Source organism: Sebastes umbrosus, chromosome 6 (assembly GCF_015220745.1).
Source record: "Sebastes umbrosus isolate fSebUmb1 chromosome 6, fSebUmb1.pri, whole genome shotgun sequence".
NCBI classification, from domain to species: domain Eukaryota; kingdom Metazoa; phylum Chordata; class Actinopteri; order Perciformes; family Sebastidae; genus Sebastes; species Sebastes umbrosus.
Window position 1 is genome coordinate 1,818,570 of NC_051274.1, and position 15,744 is coordinate 1,834,313.

The window sequence follows — 15,744 nt, forward strand, 5'->3', positions numbered from 1 at the left end:
TAAGTAGCCAACGGCAGCGCTGTAAAGATAAATTGAGGGCGTATAAATCTTTGGATGCCTATAGTTAACTATCCTTCAGTAAAGTCAGTCAGAAAGAGAGTCGGACAATATCGGGGAAGCGTTCAGAGATGGAGAGAAAGGGTTGCTAATAGTTTAGCTTCTGCTAACCGCAGCCAGCGGCTCACGGCTGCTGTTAGCAGAAGGCTAAATATTAGCAACATTGACTCTCCATCTCTGAAACATTTTTCCAATATTGTAGCTCGCCCGAGCCTCGAATCACAGTTTGTCATCTCAAATGTCTGTAATATCTGGATTCTGGTACCAAACAACACAGCAAGATGATATTTTAGATGGATGACTTTAGCCCACTGCTAGCATTAGCCTCCAGTCTTTCCTTTGTTTTGCCTCCAACTAACACCGTGACATCATCATGACGTCGACACAAAAAGGGTCTATAATTTTGAGAAATAGCTGTGCAGCAAAAACACTTCATTACATGTCAAGTTTTGCAGAACATCTACAGTACACAGTGATTGAGTTCTACTTAAATATGTGCTATATTTGTAGTGAAAAACTGGTCCGCATATTTGAGCTACAACTTCCCTTTTCCAGATCCCCAGCGCTCTCCCCACCGGTTGCTAAAACATTTTATTGTGTATTATACGCCACCAACTCTTTACTTGAGAAACATATCTAAATTCACTTGACTCACAGAGATGTAAACGTTGAAACAAGAGGGGTTAAATAATAAACGAGAGGAATGATTTGGACAACCCATTCAGACTTATTTTCACAGATTTTATTCTGAAACAGCAGAAAAATCCACATATATCCAAAATATTTCTCACCATCTTTGGTATGAAAACCTACACACTCTATAGATATATCCCTCACATGATTATATTTATATTTATGTCTGTTATGATGCCAACATTGTAGGCTTACTGTGACTAGTTTTGAGAACAGATCATAGTGAAGTGTGAAGGGTTAAATCACTCTATTCAAGTCATCATTTCTTATATAATAATAAGCTGGCAACAAACAAACACCAGTAAGTCATAACAATGGCTCTAGGCAAGTGCAAACATGGACATTAAGTGCAAACCACAGGAACAAAAACAAACCAAAATCACATCCATAAAGTCGCTGATCCATACCATCTACCAGGCAGCATGTTACCTGTGAATATGTCAAACTCAGTGTCTCCATACACAGTAGGGTCTACAGTAGCTATGCATGTTTTACTCATTAAATGATCTGCTTTGGCCTTCACCTTTATCAGTCTGAAACCTCTACAGTCTACACAGACCAATTTTTATCAAACTCACAGGTAACAACACCTGTAGTGTGGGGTCTTTCCTCGCAAATATCTAAAGTGCATCACAGTTTGTAAAAGAAAATATCCACTCTTATAATAGAAACACCAGAAGCCATTGGTACCTTCCATCTCTGGGCCAGTTTAGTTGTTTGGTGCTGACAAACAACACTCTTAAGGAGAACTTAATCATAGAAAACACAGAGATACCAGGGCCTTTTCTCCACCAACAGTAGCCTCAATAGTATGTGATGTAATGCACCCAAAAAACATGTTGTATTTTGCATGAAGGGGCACTAGTAGCTAGTTGTTCCCATACCGATACCAGTATCAGAAATGCGTCCGATTCGGTACAGCAGTCTATACACAGTTCCGATACCATCATTTATTAACCCAGAAAAAGAAAAATCAACTTGTTTAACCGGATTATTTCATGTTATAATAATATTTTATATTATTAATTTGTGTTTTTTGTAACTGACAAACTGAATAATAAAAAAAAGTTCTATTGCATTCATTCTCTGTATGTATTTGTTCATGATTTACAAAGGTTTTAACCTGAGCCAGGCCATACAACAGAGATAGCAATGATATCACATCCATACATGGTCAGTAGTACACAGCTGTTAAATAATAATAATAATAATAATAATAATAATAATAACAATAACAATAACAATAACTATATACTTTTTTTTATCATGCTGGTATCAGATCGGTATTGGTGTCTGCCGATACCGCAAGTTTAGGTATCGGAATCGGGAAGGAAAAAATGACATTGGAACATCTCTAGTAGTAGCACTTTGAGTTACCTCCTGCTGATGCTGTTGTGGCGCTGAGTTTGTGAGAACACATTCTGGTTAAATGCAGATCAGGAATTTCAGCAGCAATAGACAACACTTGTTTAGGGGTGAATTACACCATTTGATAGTTCATAATAACTGCTGGAGTACACTGACAGTCACAGATGACGTACAACAATGTAGGAGTACAGTGTCAGTGGACTTTGCTTCAATCACTGAGGAGCTACGTTAGCATCTTAGCATTAGTGAGGGTTGCGTCCAGTTACCCAACGTTATAGTTCCCTCTAACAATCTGTAACGAAGATGCACATCAGAGGTGATTTAGAAGTGGGTGGCCGACTGGAAATCAGTAGGTCTACAGCATATACCTTGCACTATACCACTGCTTAGATGACAAGCTAAACGTTACCTAAACTAGATAGCCATACCCTTAGATTATGATAGATTATGTTGCATGAATCTTGAAACACCACAGCACAAAGTAACCTAAATCAATAGCCATGTATAGCCAAGTGTTGCAAAATGACTACACGAAAATATGCAGGTTGTGCAACGAACTGGCAACCACTTGTTGTGAAGTGAATTCAACAGAACGGGGGAGAGAGAGCGCGACCTCTACTGGCTATATGTTATCACTTGCACCTTTAAGATAGGCGTCTGAATGAGTGAGAGTGGATCTATGCAGACAGAATGCAGGCCTGACGCTGCTCTCGCCCATACAGGAGGAAGCCCACAGCGGTGCGCAGGTCCTCCAGGTCCAGGTTAGACAGGAAGCTCCTCTGAAGCTCCGCCCCTACCTTGTTCCCACTGGGTCCACTACAGCCCCTCAGGAGAACCACAGCAGACTGGCACAGCAGCCAATCAGCCAGCTTCCTCATGCCAACGCTGTCCTGGTTGGCCAGGGCCTTCTGTCCCCAGAGGCTAAGATGTAGCATGTTAGCTGCCACACGGGCACTGGGACGCTGCAGAGTAATAGGAACACATACAGTATGAGTATTGTAGTACCGAAGAGTTGGTTAACTGTTAGTATTACCAGACTACTGGTAGACCTCTGTGTACAACCCCTGCTATACCTTGCTTGGGCTCCTCCTGAGGAGTAATCGGATCACTGACTGCACATCAGCTGGAACACCGGAGGGCAGAGGAGGGAGCTGCTTCTCCTGGTAACTCCTGCTCTCCAGTCCCACTGCTCGATAGAATGGGTTACTCTGACCCAATATCTCATAGGAGATGGCACCTACTGCCCAGGCATCCGCCTTGCTGTAGTCAATCACCACACCGCTCCCTGGAACTGCAGTGGCCACCTTTGGGCAGACACATCATGGAAATGATAGTGATTACATGGGTGATTATTTAACAAAAGTAATATTATGGTTAACTGTCATTATTGTACAAGTAGTTGTTTGAAACTAAATGTTTTTCTTGGTGTGTCAAAAATCTGTATTTATTACAATTAGGGATGCACTGATTCATCATATCGGCCCATATTCTCCTTGTTGACTGTCATCGGCATATAAGATGACATCGCCGATGGCAGTGGCCGATGTTTATCTGTTGTGTTGCATCAATTTTGCGCCGGCTAAATGTTGTGTTGGTAACTTGCGGTCGGTCTGGGATAACCAGTAACCAGCTGCTTATTCAGAGAATAAGCAACTGGCTGGACACGACTGTGGTATGATGGGTGCTGTGCGCACGTGTGGTTTGTTTACAAATAAAAGTGAAAGAAAAAGTCGGCCATCTTGGTCCGTCCAGCTCGGACAGCTGAGGCAGTGAAGCCCAAAGCTATTCCAGCAGAGCAGAGCTCTCCATCTCCATCTGCTCCCCGCCGGCGTTCTGCCCCTACTACTCCACTAGTTAATCAATCACGGGAGGCGTCGTTCTCTCGGACGGATTAAAAAAAATGAAATGCTAAAATGGGTCCCTTAATATACTTGACTGCCATTAATACATTGACGGCCCGCCCAAGTTAAGTCTATATGTGAGAAACGCTGTTGATGTTTCTCATAGCTTTTATACTTACATTTCATTTATGTTTCACAAAACAAATATTTTTGTTGGGCTGTGTAAATACTGAAACATTCTTCTCCTTGAGTAGATGTATAGCAGCTAAAAAGGCTTTTGAAGCAGTTGAAAAAAAAAAAAGAATATGTTTAATGTGAGAGAAGGTTATATTAAAGGTTGTTTCATAAATTTGTATGATTGAATTTGTGCTCATTCAAAGATGGTGTAATGAAATGCTGAATGACTTTAAAACAGCTCAGTTCTTTTTTATAATGAAGAGGTCTTTGCTTCCCCTGCACAAAATGGGAATAAATAACAGCAAAAACTAAATAAACAAAAACATCGGTATCGGCTCTCGGCCATCAGACACATTGTTATTTCAAACATCGGTATCGGGCCAGAATTGCATCCCTAATTACAATGATTATTGCCCTTTAAATCACAGTATTTCATATGTCTGATTATGTTCTACTTCTTTATTACCATTTGAACTAGTTCAAGTTGTATAGGGATCAATAAGAGATGGCCATTCTTCTTTTACTTAACAATAAAGAGCTACTTAAGCCTACCTCAGGGGCCATTAGGGAGGCATTCCCTCCTCTGTTGACCCACATGCTGTTGAAGGGCAGCTGTAGATTAGAATCCCTCTGGGCCAGGCAGCAGCCAAAGTCGGTAATCACTAAACGAGGGCATCCATCTGGATAAAAGCAAAATCAATTGAGATTTTGACATTGAACTGATGGAATCAAAACTCTGAATTGTTCTCTTGGTAACTGAATATTCCCCTGACCTGAGTCAAACTCCAAGAGCACGTTGTCTGATTTGAGATCCCTGTGAGCAACACCCTGTCTGCACAGGTGGTCGACCCCCTCGAGGAGCTGCAGCACCATCAGAGAGCCCTGCCTGCGGCCTGGTGTGGACACCTCCAGGTACTGTCGCAGCGTGCAGGGGTAGCTATAAACACAGCAGAAGACAAGATGTCAGTCCAACTCATCTGGATGACTTAAACCTGCAGTAGGCAGAATTATTTTGGAGTCATTGGGCAAAAATTCCATAATAACCTTTCAGCATATTGTAATTCAAGTGTTCTGAGAGAAAACTGAACTTCTGCTCCTCCTCATGGTTCTGTTTTCAGGCTTTAGAAAATCTAGCCTGTGACGGGAGACTTTGGCCAATCACAGGTCATTTCAGAGAGAGAGCGTTCCTATTGGCTGTTCATTCAACGGAGTAAGCTGTCAATCACTCGTAAACTCCGACCAAATGGTAAAACTAGGCAGCACTGATCAAATAAGAATTAATATTGCATAAAATGTTTTCAGAAACATCTTGTAGGGCACTGTTTAGCTGTAAAATGAGAACGTTTGCTCCGGCTGGTGGGCGGTGCCTGGTATTTCCTCAACTGATCTCAACATGGCTGCCGGGTCACAAACGTTCTCATTTTACAGCTAAACAGTACACTACAAGATGATTCTGCAAACATTTTATGCGAGAAATAGGCATTACAGTAACAGAATATTGATTCATATTTGATCAGCGCTGCCTAGTTTGATCTTTTGATCGGAATTCACGAGTGATTGACAGCTGCTCAGAGACAGCAAGACTCCAGCTCGGCTCTGACTGGTTGTTTCCTCCGGTCTGTGAAATCTTGCAGATGCCGTTAAGGAGCACCGAAGAACACCGGAGGACACAAAGGCACATGATTTTCTTCAGATTACCTGTCTCGTGGATTACTGTCAGGATTTAATGACTGTTTTAAAAAAAAATAACTTTTTTTTTTTTTTTAAATCACATTTGCTCCAACTTGCTTACTGCAGCTTTAGGTTTTCTGGTATACACCTCTTAAAGTTGTAATCCTTAAGATTTTCATGAAATCAGAGCCACTTTTGATGCTCTTTATGGTCTGGTCATTTTTTCAGCAATAGTAATTCAATGAATTTACATTCTGTCATTACCTTTCTGTATAGCGATTTTCATGTTTAGTGGCGAGGTCTGCAATTCCCACATGGGATTCAAATCACAGGCATGAGGGATTAAGGGGAAACGATGCAGCATGTAATCCAGCATTACTCTTTTATTTCAGCCTCACAGTCACTCTCCTAACGCTGTTTTTCTGCATTTTTTGACAGCAGATCAGGTTTAAATATCGCAGGGAGAAGTGGAACAAGGAGCAGCCACAGCGAGTTGTTCCATGAAGAGCTGCAGGTGACAACTGAAAGGTAAACACAATTTACTGTGCCCTGCTTTTGTGTGGGAAAAATACTCGCACTGTGCAGCATGAGATTAGATCATGAGTGCTCATGGCATGATTGATTGACTTCTTTATTAAATCAGTTTGTACGGTTGTGCTGTAAACACATACACAAGCTGCTCAATGAGAGTTTGCTGGAGTATTAAACTGCTGTTACCACCATTAAACACGGGTGTCACCGAATCAACCAGGAGTTAAGGATTATGACATTAAAAGGATAGTTTAGGTGTTTTGAAGTGGGGTTGCATGAGGTACTTATCCATATTCAGTGTATTACCTACAGTAGATGATGGTCGGCACCCCCCTCCATCTTGGAGAAGCAGACAGGAGTTACCGTACAGAAGCAAAGCAATGTACTGCTGTGGACGGGGCCGGCAGCAAAACGGATTTGGGAAAGAAAGGCTCACCTAAATAATCAATATCAGTTTAAGTGTACGCTATATTTAGAATATTTTCACCGCTTTACCTTGCCGTCAGTCAGCCCTTTCCGACGGGGAACTGAAGCAGTTGTATCCAATCTACGCCAAAGCAACCAGACTCCATTTAAAAAAAACTGTAATTTAACCTCGCAGAACACGGGAGTTGCTGGTCTATACCGCTGCCTCGATCGGTTAGTTTGTTTGTATAACACAAAGGGGCAGCAGTAGACCAACAACTCCCGTGTTCTGCAAGGTCAAATTAATGTGTTTTTTTTTTCCAATGGAGTCTGGTTGCTTTGGCGAGAGTGTAGATAACGGCTTCAGTTCCCCGTCGGGAAACACAGACTGTATAGCCGTCTGACGGCAAGGTATGCTGGCAAAAATATTCTAAATATAGCGTACACTTAAACTGATATTGATTTTTTTAGGTGGCCCTTTCTGTTAGGTGGCTAAAAATCAGCAGTACATTGTTTTGCTTCTCTGCAGTATCTCCTGTCAGTTTCTCCAAATTGGGGGGGCATGCCGACCGTCATTTACTGTAGGTAATACACTGACTATGGATAAGTACCTCATACAACCCCACTTCAAAACCCCTAAACTATCCCTTTAAAATGAAGCTGGTGACTTTTTTTTGTTTTTAATAATTGCAAGAGGGTAAAACATGGCAGGTCTTACTTCTTCATGACGAGGAAAAGAGTGCGATTGTTGCCCAGACCAGCAGGGTTAAGCCTGGTTGGCAGCACATCCGGATACTCTTCTTGGGCACCTGGTAGCAACGGGACGTCCGCTGTGAAAGCCCGGTACACCCTGATCACATTAGGGTGTGCCGACACTGTTTTGGGCAGGACTCCAAAATGTCTGCATGTAGAGAGATCACAGCAGCTCACAACAAGCATCTTTACTACACCCTGTTCAGGACAGCAGGACTAGTAATGACCGATGGAAGCACTGAGTGTAATAGTGTAATAAAAGTGTAATACGTACCCATCCAGAGTGACTTCTTCTTTTTCCTGCTTTAACGCCAGGGGGCCTGCAGGCACCAGCTCCTGGGACATGGATTTTAATATTGCCTCACTTGACGACCCTGCCTGCAAATAAATGTCATCAAAAACTACCCGTCAGTACTGATTTGTGCCAGTCGTCTGTGTCCCCACTAATATCTAAAGTTCTGGGGAGAAGTGTGTAATATTGTAGAATACCAACCCCAAAGTTCCACATCATCTTGATAGCCATAGGGAAGGTTCTCAGCGAGCAGCATGTCAGAGAACGAGCCGTCTCCCCTTCCTCTTCATCTTCTCTCAGCTGCACCAGGGAGCACTTGCTGTTAGTCTCCTTTGGAGGGGCAAACCGAGCCGCAGCCTCGTACACAGCAGCGTTGGAGCCTTTCCCAATCTGATTCCCAATAATGTAATCCTCCAGTTTATATCCAGAGGTGAAAGGCTTGAGTGGGCTCTGAATTTTTTCTTCCTAAACACTGCCTGCAATTGGGAGAAATATATATTTTTTTAAGATGCAGAAAGGTAAATGTGTGCACATCCCTTCCTTTAGGTCCGGTGAAGAATAACAGATTCAGTCAAGCGTTTCTCTAGACTGGATTAAAGCTCCTAAAACTTATTTGGCAAAAATATTTGATTTAGGGATGTACCGATTCAACTTTATCAGTCCCGATACCCAAGAGGCGATACCTGGGCCTTGGATTATCGGCCGATACCGAGTACCGATCCGATACCAGTGTTTAATTAATAAGCTGTAGGCCTCATGTGTGGAAGTGACTGGGATCATTCTGTTATGTGTAAGAAAACATCAGGCTCGACTTAAAACATTGCTTTCTTAACTTTGTAAAACAAAATGTAAACAAATAAATACATAGATATTAATTACTGAATTGATATTTATTAAATAGAATAATACATCGTACACTAGCAACTTGGTAAAAGATCTTCAAAATTAACAGGAATTACAGTTCAAGTGTAAACCTTTTTAATGCAGCAACAAATTGGTCAAAAAACTTAAACAGGAATTAAAATACCAGTATATAATGTACATAGTATATAAAACATAGAATTGAATATGATCGGCCCCATTGTCACCGATACCCGATCCAGCTATTTGAGTCAGTATCGGCCCGATATCCAATCCGGTATTAGTGCATCCCTAATTTTATTAAATTATGTTTATTTATTTTTCCCAACGACCCAGTAAGGTTGAAATGTTTCCTTTTTTCTCAGTCCAATGTTGGGAGCTTTAATCCAGAAATATTTCTTTAGACATAATAATAAATTGTAGATAATATAATGGCACATTTTATAGTTGTAGATATGTCAGGTCAGCAGCCAAAGTGTCTTCGCTGGCTGACATTTCTGTATAGTCAAATGCATCGTATTTTGCAAACTTAACCACATGAACTATTAACAATTACTGTAAAGGCATCCCCCTAATAATAGTAAGTAGTAGTAGTAGTCGTATGAGGGAAATGTACAGGATTAGTGTAAAACAGGTGGCAACACTTTATCTATTATTACGTCTCAATAAAGTCCATGGTATTCTACAATACAAGTACTCAAAGTATTCAAATCCTTTACTAAAGTCAAACTAATTATACAACAGTGTAAAACATTTCATAACCAGAAAGTGCTTTGGATTTAAAAATTGAATTTATGTAAAAGTACAGAAGTATTACCAGTGATATACTTAAGTGTGCATAATGCTATGTTATATTACTGTATACATTAATATCGCTAGATTATTATTAACGGATGTGTTGACATGTTAGCAGCATTTTAGTGTTATAGTTTGTGTAACACTAAAACAGTTAGTTTTATCTCCTTTGTTAATCTATAACAATGTATAATATTTTATAAAATTGATCATATGTTTTGTGTGTAAAATCCAGTGGTGGAAAGTCAACTAAATACATATACTATACTTAATACTGGTACTTAAGTACAATTTTGAGGTATTGTACTTTACTTGAGCATTTAAATTTTATGCTACTTTATACTTCTACTCAGAGGGAAATATTGTACTTTCATACTCCATTACATTTATTTGATAACTTAAGTACTTTAGCAGATTTAGATTATTAATACAAATTGTAAATCAACTAATATATTATGATGTATAATTACAGATCATGATCATCATGCTACCAAGCAGTATATAAAGTCATTCAAATGAAGCTCCACCTTTACCAGCTGCAACATTAAAGTGATGCATCCATAATTATAATCCAGTAATATAACATAGGCTATTTGATTATAAAATGCGCCCTTCTACATGCTGATGAGTACTTATGGTGTATATGTTGATGCTAATACTTTTGTACTTTTACTTAAGAGTGTTCAATGCAGGACTTTGACTTATAACGGAGTACTTTTACACTGTGGGCTAGTATTGCTACTTGTACTTAAGTAAAAGATCAGAATACTTCCTTCCCCCACTGGTCAAAGTCTAAATCAGCAAGTAAAGTAACTAGTAACTCTGGTTGTCAGTTAAATGTATTGGAGTAGAAGTAGCATCAAATGGAAAAAACCAAGTACGAGTAGCCCAAACCTAATGTAGTTCAGCATGTATGTAATGTAGTTCAACATGTTGTAATGTAGTTCAGCATGTATGTCATGTAGTTCAACATGTATGTAATGTAGTTCAACATGTTTATCATGTAGTTCAGCATGTATGGTAATGTAGTTCAACATGTATGCAATGTAGTTTCAACATGTATTTAATGTAGTTCAGTATGTATGTAATGTAGTTCAACATGTATGTAATGTAGTTCAGCATGTATGTCATGTAGTTCAACATGTATGTAATGTAGTTCAGCATGTATGTCATGTAGTTCAGTATGTATGTAATGTAGTTCAACATGTATGTAATGTAGTTCACATGTATTTAATGTAGTTCAGCATGTATGTAATGTAGTTCAACATGTATTTAATGTAGTTCAACATGTATTTAATGTAGTTCAGCATGTATGTATGTAGTTCAACATGTATGTAATGTAGTTCCAGCATGTATGTCATGTAGTTCAACATGTATGTCATGTAGTTCAACATGTATGTAATGTTAGTTCAACATGTTTATCATGTAGTTCAGCATGTATGTAATGTAGTTCAACATGTATGTAATGTAGTTCAACATGTTTATCATGTAGTTCAGCAATGTATGTAATGTAGTTCAACATGTATTTAATGTAGTTCAGCATGTATGTAATGTAGTTCAACATGTATGTAATGTAGTTCAGCATGTTTATCATGTAGTTCAGCATGTATGTAATGTAGTTCAACATGTATGTAATGTAGTTCAGCATGTTTATCATGTAGTTCAGGCATGTATGTAATGTAGTTTTCAACATGTATTTAATGTAGTTCAGCATGTATGTAATGTAGTTCAACATGTATGTAATGTAGTTCAGCATGTATGTCATGTAGTTCAACATGTATGTCATGTAGTTCAACATGTTTATCATGTAGTTCAGCATGTATGTAATGTAGTTCAACATGTATGCAATGTAGTTCAACATGTATTTAATGTAGTTCAGCATGTATGTCATGTAGTTCAACATGTATGCAATGTAGTTCAACATGTATTTAATGTAGTTCAGCATGTATGTAATGTAAGTTCAACATGTATTTAATGTAGTTCAGCATGTATGTCATGTAGTTCAACATGTATGCAATGTAGTTCAAACATGTATTTAATGTAGTTCAGCATGTATGTAATGTAGTTCAACATGTATTTAATGTAGTTCAGCATGTATGTCATGTAGTTCAACATGTATGCAATGTAGTTCAACATGTATTTATGTAGTTCAGCATGTATGTCATGTAGTTCCACATGTATATAATGTAGTTCAGTATGTATGTCGATTGTAGTTCCACATGTATATAATGTAGTTCAGTATGTATGTAATGTAGTTCAACATGTATATAATGTAGTTCAGCATGTATGTAATGTAATATATGTAATGTAGTTCAACATGTATGTAATAGTAGTTCAGCATGTATGTAATGTAATATATGTAATGTAGTTCAACATGTATGTAATGTAGTTCAGCATGTATGTAATGTAATATATGTAATGTAGTTCAACATGTACAGTATGTGTAGATACCAGACCTGGATCTCTGAACATGTCGCAGCACTCTTCCTGTCATCTTCCAGCTGTTGTTCAATCAGCCCCACACCGAGACCGAAAGCCAGAAACACGGCCCTGTTCCGTGGGGACCCGCCGCCAAAACTCCTCTGAAGCCGGCGGGACTGAAGCTGGGCTGCCAGGCCCTTCAGAGAGGTGCGGTAATACCGGTACCGAGAAGGCAGGAAAGCCTGAGGCTGAACGGTGCGGACCGACGGGCCTACACGGTCAGCTCGGAGCTTTGCTGCGACTCGGCCACCTGATCTGAGGAGACCCAGCTGGAAGACCGACCGGCCCAGCTCGAGTCCCCGGCTAAGAGCGTGTTTCACAGACATCACTGAAGCTGTTTATCCCCGTCTGGTGTCAGCCAGGCCTCGGCTACTGTTATGTCAACAAACAGCTGCTACTGCTACTGAGCATGCGCGAGAATGACGGACCACCTTCTTCTTCTTCTTCTTCTTCTTCGTTGGAGTTTTATGGCGGTTGAACAACTTTATTAAGCATTACCGCCTTTAACTGGTCTGGAGTTTGGATCAGGATTCTAACTAGTTTTACTACAAAAGAAAATGAAAATAATTACAATTTAAAAAAAATTATATATAAAATGTATATATATCCTGTATATATAACACTTTCCCCCAGAACTTCTTTGTGAGAGATCACTTAGATCATAGCCTAACCTAATTTCTTCAAGATTCACTACCAGTTCCCTTCTCTGGGTATCATATTTCAGACAGTGGAGCATAATATGTTCTAAAGTTTCTTCCCGATTACAAAATTCACACCTTCCTGTTTTGCTATTTTAAATGATGTACCTTTTAATCGCCCATAACGTAACCGAGATATTACGGTTTCCTCTCGCCGGGTTCTCCTTGTGCTTCTCTTCATACCTACTTTTATTTTTATTTTTTATTATTATTTAAGGTTAAAGGAATACATACACATACTTGTAAAGGGACATAAAGACAGCAGCAACAACATATACAAAAAAAACATAAAGAAGAAAAAAAAAAAAAAATAATTTGTAATAGTGCAGTGTCAAGAGATAAGTTCATATTCATATACATACACCCAACCTAATATATATATATACATACATATATATATATCTACACATGCATTCATATACATATCCACTTAGGCAAATTCGCTTACACAATTATCTATTCTATTATACAGTCAAAAAATAGACATATTTACATCCCTTTAGTTGACCTTTTTTCGACATTATTTATTTATTAATTTTTGTTTAACTCCAATTTTCACCCTGACTCAAAGTATCCCACCCATGTTCAAAAATTATATTCTGATCTTTATTCCTATTAACATCTTTCTCAAGAACCCACTGATGCTTCAAAAACATTTTGAAACGTTCAGTGTTTAACTGCTGTCTTTTTGTAGCTTTAAATATATATGCTTTCCCCATCATAATGATAATAATGATATTCAGGTCTTTTCCTTCATCATCCCTTAAATCACCAAACATTATCGATAAAGGACAACTATAGAAATTTGATTTGTAAACTGAGATCCACTTTTCAATTTTAATCCAAAATAATGCAACTTCTTTACAATACCAAAATAATGAATGTCTGACTCCTCTTCCTCCTCCAAGAAACTACAGAAGTCACATTGTTGGACGCCCCATTTTTTTTTTTTTTTGCATTTTCTTAGTAGGCAAGTATTTGAAGATTAGTTTTAGTTGTAAAATTCTAATGGAGACATCAAAAGAAGTTGTGTAAATACATGCAAATACCTTCCCCCATGGGATACATCTAACAAATCTTCCCATTTAGAATGAATAGCTACTGGTGCAGCAGACATGTTTTTGAGATGCATGAAATACTGATATATTTTCTTGTTTATTTTTCTCTCATTCATCCATGTTGTATGCTTAATGTAGGGGCAACATGCCTTTTGTTTTGTACATAATGATAGCTTCCTTTTCCAGATCTGAGGCTGCACAGAGTTGATTATATGTAAAAAAGGTCACAAACATTACCGTATACTAGTTCAAGTTCATCATAAGACATGATTTGATGATTTACCTACTTTTCTTTGAATACTGTATAACCACCTTCCTGTTCTCCCTTCTTCCCACTGCTTTTGCCACCTTTTTTTCAGCTTATGCTTAATTGTGGTCTTCATTTCCGTCTTACTAAATGGTACTGTGGTGTCAATCTGATTAGTTTTTGTGGCTTCCGTTGCACACTTGTCAGCTAATTCATTTCCTTTCATTCCTATATGGACAAACAACCTAAATATTCATAGACATATATACACGCCTATGCGTGAGGCCTCAGTTGCAAAATTACACAAATCACTTTAAGCTTAAAGTGTATGGGTCCTATTGTCCCTTTAGTATGATAAGTAAAGACCACAATAGGCTAGCCAGACAGTATTGTGTGAATTTAGTGGAATGTGTAAATAGGTTGAAAATTGACAACTGATGCCAGGCTTTTTTTTTCTTCTGCTTTTCCTTCAACATACACTGCACGGTTCAAAGTACTGAATTTTCAACTCATATTATGATAGTTGAACATTTACAGATTGCTGTTGCAGACTTAAGGGGAGAGATGCAGCTTTATAGATCCAGGGCTAGGTAGTTGCTAACTTAAAGTGGCAGTAAGCAGTATATTTTTGGCATCATTAGGCAAAAATTCCATAATAACCATTCAGCATATTGTAATTCAAGTGTTCTGAGAGAAAACTAGACTTCTGCTCCTCCTCATGGCTCTGTTTTCAGGCTTTAAAAAATCTATCCCGTGACGGGAGACTTTGGCCAATCACAGGCCAATCACAGGTAATTTCAGAGAGAGAGCGTTCCTATTGACTGTTCAATCAACGGAGGCAGCTGTCAATCACTTGCCGTTCCTATTGGCTATGCTCCGGTCATGTGACCTGAACTTGGCGTTCCTTCACCAGATTTCACAATGGTGGCGGTGTCACAAACTTTCTCATTTAGTTAGCGGATAAACAGCTAAACCATGCACTACGAGATGATTCTGAGAACATCTGCGGTGAGAAATAGGTGTTACAGTAACAGTTGATTCATATTTGATCAGCGCGGCCTAGTTTGACGGTATGTGAAATCTTGCAGATGCCGTTAGGAGCACCGGAGGAAACAGAGGAACATGATTTTTTTCAGGTTACTTGTTTCATGTACTACTTTCACGATATAGCGACCGTTTTATAAAACTAAAAACTAAACTCAATTTTTTTTTAATCATATTTGCTCCAATCTTGCCTGCTGCAGCTTTAAGGGGAGACATGCAGCTATATAGCTCCAGGGCTAAGTAGTTGCTAACTTAAGAGCTAAACCAAACTAAACTATGTTCATAACTGAATCTCGGTCACAGATTCTGGTGAAACAAGCCACGAGTCATAATATCTGACTTAAAGGAACTGATTTTATTGGCTAATTGATTTTTTGTACCATACAGACATAAATGTAGACCAATGCCTAGATTCTGTACACTGGTAGGTGTACTATATAGCATTCGTTCAAAAACAGTCAAACATGTAAAGTATGCATATAACTTGCACTTGCAAATTAGTGCACATTGGTATAGTCCATTGAATGATTGTATAGCACAGCTGTATGTGATCAGCCTTCCTGGATAGTAAGCCATATCAGTATGCAAGTTAGTTTTGGTTTAATACAACTAACCTACATAAGCAGCAGACATTGTTTTAGACAAGATGCCAGTTTTTCTTTTACTTGTTAAAAAAAAAAAAAAATCAACCATAAATGTGTCAGCAAACATGCAGTAGCCTATCAGTAGAAGCATCATATATGTCATACATGCATGAACACATATTATAAAT

The 15,744-nt window shown here is 38.7% G+C and overlaps 1 protein-coding gene across 1 annotated transcript; it reads right to left on the reverse strand.

Annotated features, from left to right (window-relative positions):
• Positions 1-1,943: 1,943 nt before the first annotated feature.
• pink1 (PTEN induced kinase 1) lies at positions 1,944-12,361 on the reverse strand. Its single transcript, XM_037771398.1, is given in 9 exon segments — positions 1,944-3,080; positions 3,192-3,422; positions 4,689-4,816; positions 4,910-5,073; positions 7,462-7,644; positions 7,771-7,874; positions 7,990-8,240; positions 8,243-8,264; positions 11,901-12,361. Coding segments are annotated over 9 exon segments (1,719 nt in total). The 5' UTR covers positions 12,252-12,361; the 3' UTR covers positions 1,944-2,795.
• Positions 12,362-15,744: the final 3,383 nt, after the last annotated feature.